Here is a 20,998-nt window from a genome sequence, read left to right on the forward strand (position 1 = left end):
ACAGAGTATCATAAACTTGAAGATAATACCAAATGGACAAACTGAGCTGCTGCTTAGTTGCCATAGTTCAATTTTTTCTTGCAATCTGATATACACTTTCTACTGGAGACTCATTTTATATATAATTTTTGATGATTAGGTAACTATTATTTAAATAAAACCAAACACAAATCAACCAACAAACCTTCTCCTTCCCATCCCTAATAGTTAAGCTATCTCTGCCCATGAACCCTGGACAGCATATGATTATCCCTTTTTCACACTTTCTTTTCACACTTTGCTAGTGTCTGCTGGTGCTGCTTTCACTTTGTAAGTTTTGCGCATGTCCGGGTTCAAAATCCCCCTCAAAGAACAAAACCAAGCCACAAATATAAATAACAGTGCAACATAACAAAACAAATAGCATTCTAACAGTTTGGCAAGTGATGAATTCACCTGAGATTACATGATCTTTAGGCAGTCTGTAACAAAACATTGCTTTGCAATAAAAGCAGAAAGGCAACAAATTCTTTAAAAAAATCAAGAAGTTATGCAATCTTGATCACGTCTCTTATTAGTTTCCTTCTGTTATCTCTTCCCCACCTATCTGTTTCTTGTCTACTACAGTTGGCTGCAAAACATACAGCAAGGATTGACTCTGAAGGCATGTAATGTTTGTAAATAAATCCACAATAGGATCCAAGCTGAAGAGGTGATACAGGATCAGCCTACTAGGACAATTCTGAGCATGTGCATATATGCAGGTTAAGTCCAGGCTACATCAAATTAAAAGAAAAGTCAGGGCATTTGTCAGCCTTCATCTCTTCTTTTTTTTTTTTTTTTTTTTTTTTTGTCAAAGCTGTCTTATTTTCCTTGTTGTGCAGATCACAAACAATTGGGGGGGGAGTGTTAACAACAGTCCATCACAAATGAAATAAGTTGTAGTGACACTTAACTGTATAACATAAGTAATAAGCACGTGCAAATTTTCATATAATCATAGAAAGCAGCCATTCCACTCTTACATGGTTTGAGTGTTTTCAAACACCTGACTGCATGCTAATAAGGCTGCTCCTAGTATGTGCCACTATTTAATGGAGGGGGACACAGGTTTTCAAGCATGTGGAGCAGTCCTATGATGTGCTGTAGGTGTCAAAGCATGATCACAGGTTCTTTTCATTTGTTCACCATACAGGCAAGAGCAATGCCATTTCCTTTAAAAGCAAGTCTCCACTATGACACCTTGATCTTCAACACAGGTGTGATTCAAAACCCAAGTCAAGTCAGCTTTTTATGGATTCCTTCAATGAGAGGGGCAAGACGGTATCTCATCTGTGGGCTGATCTGGGTTTGGATCAATCTAACCAAAAGAAAAAGGAAAAAAGCCCGAAACAAAAAAACCCCCAAACAATTGACCAAATAAACCCAGAACAAAAAAACACCCCAAAAATAAAAGCCACAACAACCCAGTGCATTTTAGCATGAATTGCTAGGAATAAAAATCAAAATTCACACGTTTAAGACAATTATAATGATATGTGGCATTTCCAGTGTAAGGGTTATTGAAATAATTGAAAAACTTCTAGTTAGACAAAACTTTGGATAAGCAGTAATAGAAATATTAGATCCAGTGGAAGACTTTAAACTACAAGTTGATGGTAATTTAAGGATAAGCATGAATAACTGCTATAAAAAAAAATTTCTCCATTACTCACACAGAAGTCTTTTGAATTATCTGATATATACAAAAAAGATTACTTGACACATATCACTGGAAACATAATTTAAGAAATATGTAATTGAGAGAAGCAAAGAAGTTTTTCTTGAAATGGCAGAAATTTATCAATAAAAAAATCATTCTACTTTTAAATTAAAGTAGTTAATCCTCAAATATCCTATGGGATGTTTCAAAAAGTTCATGTGTTCTAAACCTTACCTCTTCTTCCTCTCTATAGGAGAAATAAAGGGTATAAGCCTGCTAACTTAGGTCTCAAAAACTAGATGGTAAGAATAGTTTAAGCGTACATTGCATCTTTTAGACAACATTGAATCAGTTAACTTCATATAGCTTTTTTTTTTTTGCATTTCAAGCCTGGAGGGGGAAGTTGTGCTACATAATGCTATTTTCCTAAAGTGGATCAATTCAGACAAAATTTGGCCCGAGGACACTTTTTTCATTTGTCCTATATCACTTCTTTTTCTTGAAAAACAAAAAAAAAACCAACATGAAAAGCTTTAAAATTTGCATCTCTTTCATAGTTATTTGGTGGCTGCATTTTTATTTCTGTAAAGGCCAAAAGTGTTTAAGAACTGTGTACTTCAGAAAACTTAAGTCATAAATTAATACCAATACATCGCTTTTCTACCTGAAACTTCTGAAAGGCCTACATTCACAGAATTTAAACACACATGCAGGCAAAACAGTTTAGTGGTTGCTATAAAACGTTAGGAAGCAGCAGAGGTAAAAGAGTTGAAACCTTATTTTTAATACACAAATTTAAAAACATTATGTTTCTAAAATGGCGAACAACACTTGGAAAATTTCCAGAAAGTATTAGACTAGGGAAGAGTGCTGCCAACAAAAACTACCTCCCAGGTTGGCAGCTCCAGGAAACAGCATGATGGAGAAGCCAAGGCACCTCATGGAGCACCTTTTAAATGTAAGGTTGCAGAGTTCATGTAAAAAAATTTAAAAAAAAAAATTAACTATAAAAAGGGTAATCCATGCTGTAAAACAGGCATGGAAAACTCTTGATGCAATTCATCTGCATCTTGCAAGCAAACAAAAATCCTCCTCAAAACCAACTTATTCCATGTTTATAATTTTAATGGTTTCTCCCAATTTTAGGAACGAGAAACAGCTTTCTAAACTTATTCCATCAGACAAAAAAAAAAAAAAACCAGTCACAAACAATATATAAATCATCATAGACTGACAGATATACCTACTTCTGAATATAGGGGAGGAGGCAGAAAACGAAACTCCTGGATATATGCAAATAATGGTCCTTGCAGTGCTCTCTGAAAATCATCAAAAGCAGCTACAGGTGCAAGGCCAGACTCTCTGTTTTCCTCTGTGACCACTTCTGCATAGCTAGGAGGTGCTGGAGGGAGAAGGTACATAGAGTTCAAACAACAAATTCTTATGCATGACAAAATACATAACATGATAAATTTTAAACTTCAACCACTGAAAGATTCACCAGCAGATAAACAATGACTTAAAAATTGTTAAACAAAAAAGGGAGACTATTTTGTTTTATTCTAATATTAAGCTTATGTTCAAAGACAGACTGACCACTGTTTATTGTGGCTTAATTATCCCTCTTAAAATTTAAATCATACCAAAGATAATTTAATCTCTGTACAGGTAGAAATGACAGAACATTGCAGTCCTCTGTACTCCAGAAGTCTCCAGGTCTGGGGTTTGTACTTAAAAAAAGCAATATATTAGATATGCAAAAAGAGAAGGAAGGAAATACATAATTCTTTCTTTGGCCATGAGAGATCTCCCATAGAAAAGAATATTTTTTCACAAAGCCTTGGCTACTAAGGCTGGTGAGAAAGCCCAGAAACTGCTATTATGGGTTGCAATGCCTTATAACCAAGGTTGCAATTGGGATACTGGAAGTGGAAGCAATGAAGTTATGCACAGATACAATGGTATCCTGTGCTTTTATTTCTGCCACTTTCCAAAGAAGCTAGATTTCACAACCTGTCCTAGAAACAGAAAGGCAGGGAATGAAAAAAATCTCTTGCTCTACATAGAACAAGCAGGTGGCAAGAAAACATCCACAACGGATTTCCTGTGAGCTTTATTATAAAAGGATGTAATTTGACTCTGTTAACAAGACTGCAATGAATAAAGCAGACAAAAATCAAGAGAGTAGCGAATTGATTGGGATTTGTATTATCAAGTTACCTTCTAGTCTTTCAGGCAGTGTCAGACCAAGCCAATTCATGTTCATGCTACCCTGGCTGCTTACGCTTGATGTTCTGCTACCAAATGGATGTAGAGGAATGGTACCAATGACCAGTGGTAAGTTAAGGAATAAATCCACAGCTCCTGGAATATCAACATAGACCTGAAGAAAAATGAAACAAGTATATGATTAAAATGTGGGGTCTTATCAGCATTTCATAAGTATTAGTCTAAGTTATCTTTCTATGAAAGTTTTCATGAGGAGCTTGTTTCTAATAGCCCCTTTTAGGGCCCATGCCCCTATGGAGACATGAGCTCTTCAAGTTAAGAAGAGTCTTAACATGAGCCCTCACATGGAAATGCAGTCTACTCATTAAATGCTTGCTTAGTTGACAGACAGCTGCTTTAAGAACTTGCATGATTTAAACTAAATTTACTTACCAGACCTCCTGTCATGACACTAATACCAGAACATGTATTTCTTTCATAACTAATGATCACAAAATGCTGTGCTAGAAATTTGTATGGCATGTTGGAAGCTACTCACTCTCGCGAGTGAAACAGACTGCCCAACATACCATCAGCGAATACTCCACACGGATTATACTACAGTCAAGGATTGAAGGGGAAACAGGTGGAATTTTCAACTGTTTGCCATTCCAGGTTTCTGTTTTGCCAGATGACAAGGATTCCCCACGGAGGTTGGCAACAAGCTGTCTGACTTCCTTCATTTTCCCTTTGGCATAGAATGCCTGTGTTTGGTAAATGGTTGCCTTTGGCACCACCATACGGGAAGAGCAATTCTCAATCTCAGCAAAGATCTGAATTGATTCACCTGAAACAAAAAGGAAAAGAAAAAAACACCAAAGAAACCAACAAAACACACCAGAATTTCAAATTCTCTTTACATTTACAAGGCAGCTTAAGCAAACTTTCACATTCTTTATCCTGTTATAACAATGCTGCTATCACTGCTCTACCTGAAAAAGCTATACACTGATGCTAATAGAAACAAGATCCACATGAGCTGTTCTAAAAGGAAAAAGAAAACAACACATCCAAAAAAATACCAGTCTAACACCCAAAACATGCCAGTCTAACAGATGAGGTCATTGAACCATCAAGAGATACAAGTAGCGCTGTCTTAGTTAACAGAGTATACGGAGAAGATTGCTAAATGCAGACTGATGTGGTACAAACATCCTTAATGTTTCATTTATGTAAAAACAGTAGCACAGACTCTAGCTTTAAAAAGGAAGGAAAACCACACAGAATTAATTATAGGATCACATACCTGGGGTGTAGCCCTTTCTTTCAATTTTGGCACTTAAAGATATTGGGCCTGAGGTACAAAGCCAACAACATAGAGTCTTTTCTTTTGTGCCTGCTTGAGGTGACTGCAAGAAGAAGAAGAAAAGTATTGTCCATCAAATTAGGAGCTCCATGAATCTCATCAGGTATTTAAACCAACACAGGAAAATAATAATTTTCATAACGTGCTTATTATTGCATATTTTGATAAACAAAGCTGCTTTCATAGGAAAAGTCCCAAGCAGTTTAAACAGCATTATACAGATACAATGTTTGTCCTAATTCCACTGGTGTATTCATATTGCTTTTTCTGCGATCCTCCATACTACAGCCACAATTAAAACAATACTAAAAGAAAGTACTGTATAGCTTAAAAGAAAAGGCTTCATAGCCTACACATCCCAACATAATGCTGCAGAGCTTTTCATTTACCTAACAGCAAATTAGAACATCTTCACATTTTCCATTAAGCTGCATTTCCAAAGCAAAATAACTAAGCTAAACTACTGTAATCTTTACTCCCAATATTTCCTCAGTTTCTGCATAATCCTGTTTCATCTATGTTAAAAAGACTTATTTTACACACCAGGATTTAGGGTTTGATCCAAAGCCCACTAAAGTCAAATGAGAGACCTTCAATTTTCACGGAGTTTGTGTAAGGTCCCTTTGCAAGCCGATTTTTTTCACCCATACACAAAAGAAATCTGTTTCAATGGACTTCTAATTTTTTCCCCCTCTAGATTAAAATTTGAGAAGGGGATAAAATAAAGGATTTTTAGGCCAGACTGAAATCAAATCCTCACTGAAAGAAGTTGTGATATTAAAGTTATTTTAATAAAATGATATTTCAGGAAAGGATTATACAGAATTGCGATAATTTCCTCCCCACCAGTAGAAAGCTATCCATATGGAAATTATCAATTATGCACTGCAGTAAATTTTTTACTTTGCATTTTTAAGTTAGCAGTCCCTCACTAAAATATTAAGCATTGCATTGCTCCTTCATAGATTATTCTTTATTTATAATTGAAGAGGATCGGTTCACCAAATTTTCTTCCTTAATGAGAGTCTACAATTTAGTAGTATCAGTTTAGACCAACAAATGCATTTTACATCTTGTAAAAATCAAGTAACTCCAAGTACAGGATAACTTAGCCTTCAAAATACCAGCAGTTAAAGAGTTGTTAAACTGATATAATACTTAAAAGAGCTGTACTTAAACTAGCAAATAAATATTAGGTAAAGTTACATGCTGACGTTGTTTCAGTTATTATACTTCATTATTTTTATGCCAGAAAAGGAATGAATAGTTCTGTCAGTTCTTACCAGTAACGAAGGAGTGTTGATATCTATATGTTCAAAGACTGTAAATTCCTTCTTTAATTTTACTGGTAGAAGCCAAGGCCTATGCAATTCAGCTTTCACCCAATACCGAACACTGCCGTGTTTGCCTTCGAATGAGGTAGCAAGTGGTCTGTGCAGGACAAAGGTCAAAGTTGAGTAAAGTTTTTCTCTCATTCCATTAACGATGCAATTGATCAGATTTGGAATTAGTATGTTGTTGGGGTTTAGGATTTTTCCTTTTGTTTCTTTCTCTTAGGGAATTTTCTCCCATTTTGTTGCTAAGAAACAATAACGACCAGTACTTAAGAGACAAAAGAAGTGACCACAGAGAAGGGGGAGGAGTGCAGCTGGCTTTACTATCCTAGCTGAGGGGCATTCTCCAGGGAAGGGCAGAGATATCGTGAGATTTGGGCTGGGGGAGGGGTTGGGTGCAGCTCCTAGCTCTCTCTTCCTCTCTCGGCTTCGGGAGGAGGACGATCGAGTTGCTGCTTACTGGGGGGAGGGGGGGGGGGGGAATTCGCTGCGGCCACCAGAGCCCAGCCCTGTCCTGCTTCTTCTGCCGTGGGTGAGCCTTTGCTCGTGAGAGCAGCCATTGAACTGGGACCTTACTAACACCCTACCTCACTAAAAAAAAAAGGACTCCCACCATCTGCTTGGGTGCCTCAGGGGAAACCCCGGGATCCCGAGCCCTTTCCCCCTCCCAGGAAGCCTCTCCCTGCCGTGTTCGGGAGCCGGGCTGCCACTGCCTAGCCCCCACCGTTTCTTTGGCACTGCTCCAGGTTTTTTGCTACACTGCAGCCCCTGCCTGCCGGGATGTCCCGCAGTTCCAGCTACAGCTGCGGAGTTTCTGATACATCTCGTCTACTACTCCGGGATTTTGCTCGTCCCTGACGTTCCAGCTTCCTGCTTCCGAGGTCCCTGCTACAGCTCCTTTTGCTATCCAGAGGGACACCAGGATCGGCTGCCCCTGGGGGTTTGTAAAGGAAGCCCCTTTTCCACCCCTTCCGCCAGCTGTGCCCGCCATTGTCCACGTGGAGAGAGATGACCGACCTCGCGCCACAGCGGCCCCTGCAGCCGCGAGGGAATCATCACGCCTGCCCAGCCCAGCCGGGAGCCAACAGCGCCCCTGCCGGCTGTGACCATAACTACAACAAAGGGGAAGGTGCCTGACAGCCGAGAGAAGGCTGTTACTGGGTTTCTGGTTTTGTTTGTTGTTGCTGCTGTTGTTGTTGTTTGTTTGCCTTGTTATACATACTAGTAAAGAACTGTTATTCCTTTTCCCATATCTTTGTCTGAAAGCCCCTCAATTTCAAAGTTATAATAATTCAGACGGAAGGGGGTCATATTCTCCATTCCAAGGGAGGTCCCCGCCTTCCTTGGCGGACACCTGTCTTTCAAACCAAGACATATGCAGAACTGTATTTTTACTGTATCATAATGTCTTGGGGTGACCTTATGATGTGTATCCCATATCACTGCCTATGCCCAGAAATTAATTATTGGCCTTTCTATGCCTCTGAACTGAGCCTGAGAGGGGGAAGAAAATAACTGAGCAAAACTTTCTCAAAGCAGTTTGAAACTTGTTCAAGGTCACATAAAGATAGCAGGTTTTTTTTCCCAGCTGGGGCAGTGGGGGGGGAGCGAGGAAGCACCCGGCTTGCAGTTTTTCCAGTCAGTTTTTGGCCAGTTTTTTTTTCCGGTTCTTCTTGTTCTCCGAAGAGAGAGACTGAGAGTCGAACTTTTCCTTCTCTGGAATTTCGGATTTTCTCCCTTTTCTACTGGACTGCTTGATTGCTGTAACATCAGAGCACATCGGGAGGACTTTCCACCGGGCACAGAGGGCCTGGCCCTGGCCAAGCCCCAGCTCCGAGGAGACCAAAGGGAGGACTCGAACACTTTCCCAGGTTTTTCCTCTACAGCGAAAGATTTTACCATTTAACATTATTTTCCTTTCCCGTGTGTTTGTTAAATAAATAGTTTTATTTTCTTCACTTTCCTTCGAGGAAATTTTTTTTTTTTTTCCCGAACCTGGTGGGGGGAGGGGTGGTTGTGCCTTCTCTCAGAATATATATATATTTCTAAATTTGGCCAAACCGGAACAAATTTAGTGGCGCCCAACGTGGTGTCTTGGGCCACCAGAATACGCTTCTGCTTTAGCAATAATGAAACCGGACTATGGTGCAAATGAGACCGTGCAGGATATGGCAGTGAAGCTCCGAGCATATGCAGACTCTGTGCATGGCCGAACACATGCAAGAATCGCAGCTGTGGAAACATGTATGCAGAAAATGGAAGATAAGATGGAAAGGAATCACCAGGAGATTAAAGAGTGCCTTCTCCGTGGACGTTCCCCAGAGAGAAGGTACATCCCACGAAGTGAGCTGTGGGATTTCCTGTGTGACAGTGGGGAAAACATACGGAAGTGGGGTGGACAACCCACTTCTGCTCTGGCAGCACGTGAGTGAATTGAAGGAGCGCAAGTCTCAGAAAGGAGGATCTACCAAAAAGGAAGTAGCTCCAGTTGCATGTAGCCAAACTGCCGGAAATGATGGAAAAGACAATGGCATGTCCAATTCCCATGAAGGAACCTCTAAGATACAGGCCCAGGGAAAGAAGGATAACCAGGCATAGAGGGGCCCTGCCTCTAGCCAGGTAGAGGTCAGGGAAAACCGTGTTTTTTGGACTGTGTGGATTCGTTGGCCTGGTACATCAGAACCACAAAAATATGATGCCTTGGTTGACACTGGTGTGCAGTGTACAATAATTCCATCGCAGCTTGTGGGGGTAGAATCTGTTTCTATTTCTGGTGTAACAGGTGGATCACAAAATTTGACCTTGGTGGAAGCTGAGGTAAGCCTGACTGGAAATGAGTGGAAGAGACATCTCATTGTGACTGGCCCAGAGGCCCCGTGCATTTTGGGCATAGACTTCCTCCAGAACGGGTATTTCAGAGACCCAAAGGGACTCAAGTGGGCTTTTGGAATAGCTGCTGTGGAGACAGAGGGCATTAAGCAATTGAACACTTTGCCTGGGCTATCAGAGAACCCCTCTGCAGTCGGCCTTCTGAAGGTGGAAGAACAAAGAGTACCAATTGCCACCTCGACAGTGCATCGCCGACAGTACCGAACAACTCGAGATGCTGTGATTCCCATCCACAAGATGATCCGTGAGCTAGAGAGCCAAGGGGTGGTCAGCAAGACCCACTCACCCTTCAATAGTCCCATTTGGCCTGTGCGCAAATCTGAAGGAGAATGGAGATTGACTGTGGACTATCGTGCCTTGAATGAAGTGACTCCACCATTGAGCGCTGCTGTGCCGGACATGTTGGAGCTCCAGTACGAGCTGGAGTCCAAAGCAGCGAAGTGGTACACCACTATTGACATTGCTAATGCATTTTTCTCCATTCCTTTGGCAGCAGAGTGCAGGCCTCAGTTTGCTTTCACCTGGAGGGGTGTGCAGTACACCTGGAACCGACTGCCCCAGGGGTGGAAGCATAGCCCCACCATCTGCCATGGACTAATCCAGACTGCACTAGAAAAGGGTGAGGCCCCAGAACATTTGCAGTACATTGATGACATCATTGTGTGGGGGAACACTGCAGCAGAAGTGTTTGAGAAAGGAGAGGAAGTTATCCGGATTCTCCTGGAAGCTGGTTTCGCCATCAAGAAGAGCAAAGTCAAGGGACCTGCTCAAGAGATCCAGTTCCTGGGAGTAAAGTGGCAAGATGGACGGCGTCAGATTCCCACTGAGGTCATCAATAAGATCACAGCGATGTCTCCACCAACCAACAAGAAGGAAACACAAGCTTTCCTAGGTGCCATAGGCTTTTGGAGGATGCATATTCCTGAGTACAGCCAGATTGTGAGTCCTCTTTACCTGGTTACCCGCAAGAAGAACGATTTCCATTGGGGCCCCGAACAGCAACAAGCTTTTGCCCAAATCAAGCAGGAAATCGCTCACGCCGTAGCCCTTGGCCCAGTCAGAACAGGACCAGAAGTGAAGAACGTGCTCTACTCTGCAGCCGGGAGCCATGGCCTGTCCTGGAGCCTTTGGCAGAAGGTGCCTGGTGAGACTCGAGGTCGACCACTGGGATTCTGGAGCCGAAGCTACAGAGGGTCTGAAGCCAACTACACCCCAACAGAGAAGGAAATCTTGGCAGCCTATGAAGGAGTCCAAGCTGCCTCAGAGGTAATTGGCACAGAGGCACAACTCCTCCTGGCACCCCGACTACCAGTGCTGGGATGGATGTTCAAAGCAGAGGTTCCCTCTACCCACCATGCCACCAATGCCACATGGAGCAAATGGATTGCTCTCATCACACAGCGCGCCTGAATCGGAAAACTGAATCGCCCTGGGATTTTGGAAATAATTACCAACTGGCCTGAAGGTGAAAACTTTGGTCTCGCTGATGAAGAACAAGTGACGCGCTAAAGAAGCTCCACCGTACAACCAACTGCCATCAGAAGACACACACTACGCTCTTTTCACGGACGGTTCTTGTCGCATCGTAGGGATGAAACGAAAGTGGAAAGCAGCCGTATGGAGTCCCACACGACGGGTTGCAGAAGCTACTGAAGGTGAAGGTGGATCAAGCCAACTCGCTGAACTCAAAGCTGTTCAACTAGCCCTGGACATTGCTGAAAGGGAGAAGTGGCCAAAGCTCTACCTCTACACTGATTCATGGATGGTAGCCAATGCTCTGTGGGGATGGTTAGAAAAGTGGGAAAAAGCTAATTGGCAGCGTAGGGGAAAACCAATCTGGGCTGCTGCAGAGTGGAAAAACATCGCTGCCCGAGTAAGAAAGCTGGTTGTGAAAGTCCGCCATGTAGATGCCCATGTCCCCAAGAGTAGGGCTAATGAAGAACACCAAAACAACAAGCAGGTAGATCAAGCTGCAAAGATAGAAGTGTCACAGGTAGACTTGGACTGGAAACACAAGGGAGAGTTGTTCCTAGCTCGATGGGCCCATGATGCCTCAGGCCATCAGGGCAGAGATGCCACCTATAAGTGGGCACGAGACCGAGGGGTGGATCTAACCATGGACAGCATCTCCCAGGTTATCCATGATTGTGAGACATGCGCTGCGATCAAGCAGGCCAAGCGGGTGAAGCCCCTGTGGTATGGTGGGCGATGGTCCAAATACAAGTATGGGGAAGCCTGGCAGATTGATTACATCACACTGCCTCAAACCTGCCAAGGCAAGCGCTATGTGCTCACAATGGTAGAAGCCACCACAGGATGGCTGGAGACCTACCCTGTGCCTCATGCTACTGCCCAGAACACCATCCTGGGCCTTGAAAAGCAAGTCCTTTGGAGGCATGGCACCCCTGAGAGAATCGAGTCTGACAATGGGACTCATTTTAAGAATAGCCTTATTAACACCTGGGCTAGAGAACATGGCATTGAGTGGGTGTACCACATCCCTTACCATGCACCAGCTGCAGGCAAAGTGGAACGATGTAATGGGTTGTTGAAAACCACTTTGAAGGCACTGGGTGGGGGAACTTTCAAAAATTGGGAACAGAATCTAGCAAAGGCCACCTGGTTAGTTAACACCCGAGGTTCCACCAATAGAGCTGGTCCAGCCCAATCTGAATCCCTGCATACAACCGATGGAGATAAGGTCCCAGTAGTGCATGTCAGAGGTCTGTTAGGAAAACCTGTGTGGATAAATTCTGCCTCGAGTACAGACAAACCCGTCTGTGGGGTTGTCTTTGCTCAGGGACCTGGTTGCACATGGTGGGTAATGCAGAAAGATGGCACAACACATTGTGTATCACAGGGAGATCTGATTGTTGTGTGAAAACAACCTATAATGTGGAATGCCTGTGTACCCCTGCTTGCTGATTGTCACTGTCACTGTTCGTATATAGCTGTATATATATATATTTACATATGTAATAATGTGTGTGTAGAATTAGAATATCTTCGTTTGGGCATTGAGCCAACAATATGGGATAAGGGGTGGAATGTCTTGGGGTGACCTTATGATGTGTATCCCATATCACTGCCTATGCCCAGAAATTAATTATTGGCCTTTCTATGCCTCTGAACTGAGCCTGAGAGGGGGAAGAAAATAACTGAGCAAAACTTTCTCAAAGCAGTTTGAAACTTGTTCAAGGTCACATAAAGATAGCAGGTTTTTTTTCCCAGCTGGGGCAGTGGGGGGGGAGCGAGGAAGCACCCGGCTTGCAGTTTTTCCAGTCAGTTTTTGGCCAGTTTTTTTTTCCGGTTCTTCTTGTTCTCCGAAGAGAGAGACTGAGAGTCGAACTTTTCCTTCTCTGGAATTTCGGATTTTCTCCCTTTTCTACTGGACTGCTTGATTGCTGTAACATCAGAGCACATCGGGAGGACTTTCCACCGGGCACAGAGGGCCTGGCCCTGGCCAAGCCCCAGCTCCGAGGAGACCAAAGGGAGGACTCGAACACTTTCCCAGGTTTTTCCTCTACAGCGAAAGATTTTACCATTTAACATTATTTTCCTTTCCCGTGTGTTTGTTAAATAAATAGTTTTATTTTCTTCACTTTCCTTCGAGGAAATTTTTTTTTTTTTCCCGAACCTGGTGGGGGGAGGGGTGGTTGTGCCTTCTCTCAGAATATATATATATTTCTAAATTTGGCCAAACCGGAACACATAATAAGCATAACTTATTTGCAACATTTCCATATCTTAGAAAAACATGATGTTAAAGTTGGGGAAATATATAATCTCTGATTCATTCAACAGTAGTTTTGTAGAAGTTTTAAGAATCAGTTAAACAATTGTGCAAGAAAGTGCCAGAAGAATACACATCTCCTTCAGAGGCCATTTTCAAGTGTAGAGTAAAGCATGCCCTTTTAAGGTCAAATTAAGACCACCAAGAAAAATTAGCATTAGTACCATCCAATTATTATTTTGGACATTGTATTCTGTAAATAATTGTGTATGATTTACTTGGCTGGTATCTCAGTGGTTTAACTATAACTAAATGCTTTTGTAGTTTGTTTTGCCTTAAGTAAAGTAGTTAAATATTTCAATGTAAAGTTTTGAAGAGAGAGCTTTTAAGCTTTGTCTAATTTTCCTTTACCCTGATGAGATCATCTTTATATATATACACACACACATAAAAAAGATAAAGACTATTCTGCTCTGAACGCTGAAAGACAAAGTCCTTGTGGGGAGTTGAGAGAGGGAAAAAAAAATGTGTATAGGGACTTCAAACCTTTCAGCATTACCCTTTTATCCTCTTCTCCCTCCTCCTCCTTCCCCCCCCCCCCCCCATCATAAGATGAAGGACATAAGATTTTTATATTCCAATCATGTCCAGTTAACTGTAACTTGTCTTTTCGTAACATTTTCATCCTTTAATCTCCAGGAAGAATTTTTATATTGCACTATGTTTGAAGTGCATCATAATAAAAGATAAGTTATGGGCAAAGCTTCCCTCCCTAAATTCTATATCAAATAATGCTAGCTGCGCTATTACTTTACTAGAAAGAATCATTCTGGTACAAGTTTGACATCTCTATTTGCACATCTAAAATGTTTACTTTTTTTCTTAATAACAGAAATGAAAGGATTTTCTAATCAGCCTTCAATGTTTCATTCTGCTGCAGTATCCTTTAAGAAAAAAAAAATCAGTAAGGCCAATCAGCATATTGGTTCTTTTCACTATTGCTTTGTATTTGGTTGCACTGGGTCTGGCTGGGATGGAGTTAACTTTCCTCGTAACAGCCCATATAGTGGGGCACAGACACACACACACAGACACACACAGAGGATGACCAGACAGGCAGGGCTGACACAGACATTCATGGCTATGGTGTTTGTCTTCTCAAGCAGCCACTACACATACTGAGGCCATGCTTTTCAGGAAGTGGCTGGACATTTACCTGCTGATGGGAAGTAGTGAATTAATTCTTATTTTTGCTTTGCTTCTGCATATAGCTTTTGTTTTTTCTTATTAAAACTGCCTTTATCTTGACCCACAAGCTTGTCCATCTTATTTTCTCTCCCTGGCCTGTTGATGAGGAAGGAGAGAGCAACTGCACAAAGGGCTGGCAGGCAGCCAAGGTCAACCCGCCACATTGGTTTTGTTTTAAATAAATTTTAGAAATATTCTATGGATACAAAATAGTGAGAAATGGTAAGGAGGCAGTGTCAAACTAGTGTTCTTCAGGCCTTTTACTACCAGCATTCATTTTTTCCAGTATTATCAAAGATGGCTTCATAGTTATTCTTTCAAGTCACTTGACAAGACCTTTCGTGTTTTAATCAATTCTTGTGCTATTTTAGTGGTCATATTTGAACATTTCTTCCAACTCAAAGGAATATCAGTATCACCCTTATCACTTCTTATAGAAGAATTTTTCATCTGAACCTTAAATTGACTTCTAAAAGTTTCCATATATATGGGTCTTCTTCAGCATTCTAATAATATCTACTGTAAAGCCCTGCACTATTCATGGAAACTGATCTGTAAAAGCATTTATCATCTGCAGGTTCTGTTAAAGCCAGTCCCTCTAATAAGCACATGTTTTATTAGCTTTAATATTAGGTATCAGTCTAATATCCTGCCAACTTTTTTTAACCTTAATGACTTTGGCACTTGGCTTTTACAGTAAAAGACTCCTCCTACCTCCTTTCTTTCATCTATTTCCAGACTCTCTCTGTTCCTTCATATTTAATTTTCCTGTAACTTGTGTTTGAGCTAATTTCCATGTTGGTAACTCCTCTATGTATAAATCTTCCCTTCACAATATGTATGTGTGTGTGTGTATGTGGCAATTTATCTTAAGACTTCTGCTATCACTCTTGCTTCACCTTTGCTTTCTGAGACAAGCGGGATTAGGTATGGGAATGTTTCTTGCTTCATCCACCCATTCATTTGCTTTTTTCCATCCTGGCTTTTTTGTCTAAAGGTCAGCCTGAGTATATACATCCTATTTGAAGTAGAAAAAAGCCCCAAACAAACTCTTATTTAGTTCAAATGCGGTTAAGCCTGACACATCTCTTTCAGACTGAGCCTGAACAGTTAAGCTGTTATCACTAGGTTCTGATGGCCTGCATGGCTCCAGTAAAATCTTGTTTCATTTAGAAGATACTTCAGCCCCTCTGCAGGACTCAAATGACACAAGTTCCTCTCCCTTCTTCTGTGAAGGGGTCCAATCCTACAAGACATAAGGAGCCAACATACCTCAGTGAAAAGAAAGAGTAACCAACTGGGCAACAACGAGCTCCTGTTTTGTGAACAACTCTTAGCCAGTTTAAAAGCAACCTCTTCAGTTTAATGAGATTATGTCCTCTATTGCATGCCTGAGCACAACTCCTACTACCATTGAAAAGGTTTCCCTCCCCCCACAAGAATTTTTCTTAAGCAGGTATGTATCTTAGCCTTCTCTCACACAAGCTGTGTACTGCATGTAAGTACTTACATCTGTGGAAGCTCAAAGCTGAATGCATATTCATGCCTTCCTGAATGAATGGTGTGAAGACCTTCTTCAGAATTGTCATCATCTAGGAGGGAAAAACCCAATATGCTATTGCACCTGTGAACATTTTACACAGCATAATATATTATATATGTTTCTTTTCCAGAATAAGAGATATTTATACATTCTTTACAATACTAAGAATACAGTGTCCCAGAAACGAGTCTCTCCAGTCCATTTGTATTAACTGCTAAATGTATAGCTGCAGAATTTTTAAGGTTAGGTGAGATTCCAAGACTTGCCTGACATAAAAGCAGAAGCTTAATTGTTTTAATTTATGATCTTGATTCCAAGTACTGACATAGTTGTAACTGCTGCCATTTCAAGGTCTGCCTGAAAGATCTGTAATGGAAACTGTTTTCCGATATGACTTCTAGTTAAAACTTAAAATGAAATAGAGCTCTCTAATAGTATTAAGTGATCTTAGTATTGTCTGCTACATTAATTGATTACATTTGGTAATTCAGCTTCCTCCTATCGCCTGCCTAGCAAGTGTCCAAAAATTGATTTTTAAAAAAAGTGCACAAGCACCACCTAGAAAGTACCAAACAAATTCAGGGGCACGAGAAGTGGAAAGCTGTCCAATTAATGTTGCTAAGAGCTAATGTATCAAAAATTCAAAGTTTAGCTCGATTTTGCTTGGATAGCAAATTTCCTAATTTCAACGAGAAAGCTGACCTTGTTTTATAGTCATGATTCCTTGTATTGCTTTAAATGCTCCAATAAATTTGTGGTTTGTTCTGATATAATTACCATGAAACCAGAAAAAACCCCCGCTGATTCCAACAGAACAGAAAGTTATTTAGATAAAAACAATTGAGCACCTCATATACAAAAGGGTTGGCATAATAAAGGCACATATAGTGGGATTACGCAAAAGACCCTTCCTGTTTTTAATAGTCTGAAGCATCATGAAGGAATACTGCTACATTTTAGGATTTTTTTTAGTTCCCACTGTTCTACAAAAGTGCTGATGCTCCAATTTCTTTAGTGCACCAGAAATGCTGGAAAAAACCTATGCAAAAATATAAAAACACTAGAACACTATTTACACAAATGCATTTGCAGCATGTAATGTCACGAAATAATAATCTTCAATACACAGAAAAAGCAAAGCAATGTGTATAATGCTTTTTTGTTGTTGTTGTTAAAAAACACTTGGAGGGCTTTGTTTGCTTGTTTTTAATTTAAAATAATAATGTTTTCCTTGCACATACTTTTTTCATCCCTTCTTCACTTCCTGTGAGATCAACAGTCCCATTGAGCCTGAGCAGCAGCAGCAGAATTACGGTAAGCAAGTACCGAACTGTCAATCACAGACTAGGCTGGAGCAGGAGAGGACTGGCCTAAACAGGCACGAGCACATCCCCTGCCAACCACTCATATACATATAGTATACATTACACCCCACTACATTTGCTCAGCAACTCTGCTCACAGTCTGGCCTGACTACCGCAGAAGTAAGGAGAGAGGGAGGGGCATCACCCATGCCTCATCATCTGCTCTCCTCATACCACAGGGCCATGCTGCTGGCTTGCCCCGTGCAGACACCCCAATCCCGCACTTCTCTCGGGAGCATGCGCTGACCATTACTGAAAGGCGATTACAGATAGTGCTGGCCAGGGACGTGAGACAGGAGAGATAACCGAGTGAGTGATGCAAGAGGCTGCAGGGTCGTGTGTCCCAACGGCCGCCCCTGCTCACAACTCCTTGCTGGCCCAGTGGATGTGCATGGCAGGAGCTTGAATACTTCTGTCTGTTCCCAGAGGTGGGCGTTCCCAAGAAAGGCAGTGTGCCCTCTAGAGCCACTTCGCTCCGCCCCCCAGCACACACTAGAGAGCGGGCAAAGGAACTTCCCCCACGTCCCAGCCCCCTACAATCAGCGGGTGGCATCACCTTAGCAACAGGCTAACAAACCCCAGCAGGCCAATGACAAGGCGGGGACAGGGAGCGATCTTCCAGACTATGGTAGGGTACAAGGTGTAAAGTTAAACTCCACTCTGTGCAGCGAGTGTTCACAGTCCTGCCGCTGCAGCCAAGGGAAGGACAATGGTGTCCCGGGATAACTGCTTAAGATTGTACGTGCTGCACATGCAGCACCAGTCTTGCTTCTGGTGTTGGAACGTGTCAGATCTGTCCCTTCCCTGCCACCTTTTGTTCCCTTTCCAGACAAAACCAAGCACCTACTATCGAGGTCAGCATTTGGATCTACAGGCCACATACAAAGTCATTGCTGCTGCTTAAGCTGACAGAAGCATAGGATCGCCTTCTTACTCGTAAGGATACATCCTGCTATGAATGACTCATGCATGCTTGCATGTTTCTGTCATCTGCAAGCCAGAGGTGAATGAATTTTTCGCATGAGAGGATTATTTCTAAGGCAGCAGTATAAAGAACATTTGAGCTAGAAAGACACCTCAGGAGTGACCCGAGCTTGCTTGCATCACGGTAACATAATTAAAATCAATAGCAACTACTATTTGCAGAGGATCTCTGCAGTAAATATGCTTCAAATTAAAAAACAAAACAAAAACACACAGAGAAAAAAAACCCAACCCCCCCCCCCCAACCAAACAAAACCAAAACAACACACCAAAACACCCAACCAAATTATGTACTCAGTTTTAACATTTTCTTGTTCTAGGAATTGAGTCATCACCACCACCTGACGTGTGCAACCAATCTGAGGAGAGAAGGAATACTCCCTCCCTTCTTCCCAGGACCGGTCCCAAACAGGATTGAACCGCTTCTAACAAAGGGTGGAAACTTCAGAAATAACAAGTACAAGTCCCTTGTACTTTCACAACGTAACTATGCAAACAATAGATTAGCAAATTTAAGACCCACAATCCCACTCACAATGTAATACCCCATTTCCATACCCAAAATAAGGGAATTTGCAGGGCACTTTCCATTTCTATAGGGCCTTAGCAGACCAGGTTTTCATTGAATGCAGGTTCCAGAACTCCTCAACTCAGAAGCAATGCTTCAATCATACAACCATGACCTCTTATTTGGCCTTTCAGACAGATTTTTACATCTGGGTCGCCCATAGAGGAGTCAAATAAAAGAAATTAAAGTAATTTACAAGTATACTAGTTTAGAAGAAAGGAAGAAATGGAAAATTACGGGTACAGTGGTGATAGCACATCAAAGTAATCCACAGGAAATCTTTTATCTGCCAACAATGAATCAACCTTAAAAATAATTCTGCAAGCCAGACCTGTATCTGTTATGTGTCAAAAAGTCTAATGTTACATTTTAATTACACTTATGATTCGATAGGATACTACCAAGAAAGTAATTTACTGCATATCTGGCTTTGATTTAACAGCTATTTTCCCCATAGAGAAACAAATCACGCTAATATTGCTAAGGAAAAAGAAAAAAAAAAGGCATTATATATTAAAAAATACATATTATAAACAATGCAAAGCCTTATGAAAAGACTGTTAAAAGGCAGGTATTTTTAAACGTCCTGTTTTCAGGTACTTTGAAAATGCACCTCAACATGCTTTTAAGTAAACGTTCAAATAATCAAAAATACAACCTAAGAATGTAACCAGCATTTCCTCATCTTTAGAAATAGTGAACGCTCTGAGACTGCATATTAAAAAGGGCTAAACCAAGCAAAGATACAACTCTTTCTGGAAATATGTCTGCATGTAGTGAATGAATAAGCGAAAAGCTTACCTCTTGCATGCCCGACTAGAACGTCCTTATGGTTAAAATACTCTACTTCTTCGGTGTAATTTTGTGTATAGGCAGTGTTGGATCCAGCATTTCTAGATTCGCTCCAACGTACTTTTGCATGTCCTCTTGCATGAATTTTAAGAGCTTTCACTCTAATTTCCCCAGTAACTTCTAAACTGATCCTTCCTGAGACTGTGTCCCCGCTAGAATAGACGGGGATATTGCTGTTACTGAGACAGTCAAAGCTTATTGTCAAACTCTTCACCTTCCCCAGCACCATGTTTTTTAATGAAGTGTATAAAAATATACTGTAAGGAAAACAAAAAAAAAGTCAAGGTCTCATACAAAACGCGACCTTCAGTTTACAGCAGCAGCCGCCCAACACTGCGATATCCTTACAAAGGCAGCTGCCCGCACGCTGCCAGCTCACTTTAAGAACAGCTTTGTGAAAAACAACCACCCCGGCGCATGCGCGAAGTGAGTCGTGGCGACGGTTTCCTTTATCTCTTGCGTGTCTTTCCTGTCGTGTTCGGTTTTCTTGTGTTATTGCTTCCGTCTCATGCAGAGAGTCAGAGCACTCCCTGGTGGAATCAGGGCAGTACTGCGAGTTCGCAGTACGGTATTGAGATATGTACTGAAGAACTGAGAAAAAAACGTCTGAGGTGGGGGGGGGGGATGCGAGGGCTCCTTGTCCGGAGGGCTTCCACATCTCGTATTTCATATCTCATCTCACTGCCTGGCACGGCCTGGGGATCCTGGCTGGTTGGTAGGGAGGCGTCTCGGAAGAAGCTGGCAGCTGAAATCGGGCAGCAGTCGGTGGGCGCCAGGCCCCGGAGTCTGGCCGCGGACGACACGGGTTCTCCCCCTCAGCCGAGGATTGCCTGCCTAACAGTAAAGATCGCAACGATTCTGTCAGGGAAATGCTCGGCACGTCGCTCAGTTACAGACCTTGCCCAAAGCTTTTGTTCGTGAAGCGGCTAATCCTGAGCAAATTCTAGGCAGGGCTTCGGCAGGTGAGCGGGGCACGGCTGCCTTTGCCGGCCTTCCCCCCCCCCCCCTTGCAGCACCCACCACATTAACTGAGGAGTGAGGGTATAAAAGCGTGGCATTTTGCAAAAGTAAACATTTAAACCCCTATCAAAGTGAAGTTTACTATTTTAATACTTTTAAATATAATTAATATAAATCTTAGTTTGGGGTCTGGTTTCTTTGCTGCTGATGTTGTTCCCCCCCCCCCCCCCCCCCCCCCCCCGGCCTTTTTTCCATTTCTTTTATTCAT

At 41.9% G+C, this 20,998-nt stretch overlaps 1 protein-coding gene across 4 annotated transcripts in view; it reads right to left on the reverse strand.

The window, feature by feature from the left end:
• The window catches only part of LOC309584603 (arrestin domain-containing protein 3-like), a 29,162-nt gene extending 9,070 nt beyond the window's left edge, over positions 1-20,092 (reverse strand). For 3 of the 4 annotated variants that reach the window (XM_082300707.1, XM_082300706.1, XM_082300708.1), the window contains exons 1-7: positions 19,720-20,092; positions 15,970-16,051; positions 6,539-6,686; positions 5,196-5,298; positions 4,480-4,736; positions 3,902-4,064; positions 2,929-3,083 (exon numbers count right to left, since the gene is read on the reverse strand). In XM_082300707.1, the coding sequence (XP_082156833.1) occupies positions 2,929-3,083; positions 3,902-4,064; positions 4,480-4,736; positions 5,196-5,298; positions 6,539-6,686; positions 15,970-16,051; positions 19,720-19,999 (1,188 nt within the window). In that variant the 5' untranslated portion in view covers positions 20,000-20,092. Of the gene's footprint in view, positions 1-1,249; positions 1,340-2,928; positions 3,084-3,901; positions 4,065-4,479; positions 4,737-5,195; positions 5,299-6,538; positions 6,687-15,969; positions 16,052-19,719 lie in introns of those variants that run through there. The other variant, XM_082300705.1, reaches the window with a different exon arrangement.
• Positions 20,093-20,998: the final 906 nt, after the last annotated feature.

The sequence above is a fragment of the Coloeus monedula genome, assembly GCF_965178545.1.
Source record: "Coloeus monedula genome assembly, chromosome: W".
Lineage (NCBI taxonomy): Eukaryota > Metazoa > Chordata > Aves > Passeriformes > Corvidae > Coloeus > Coloeus monedula.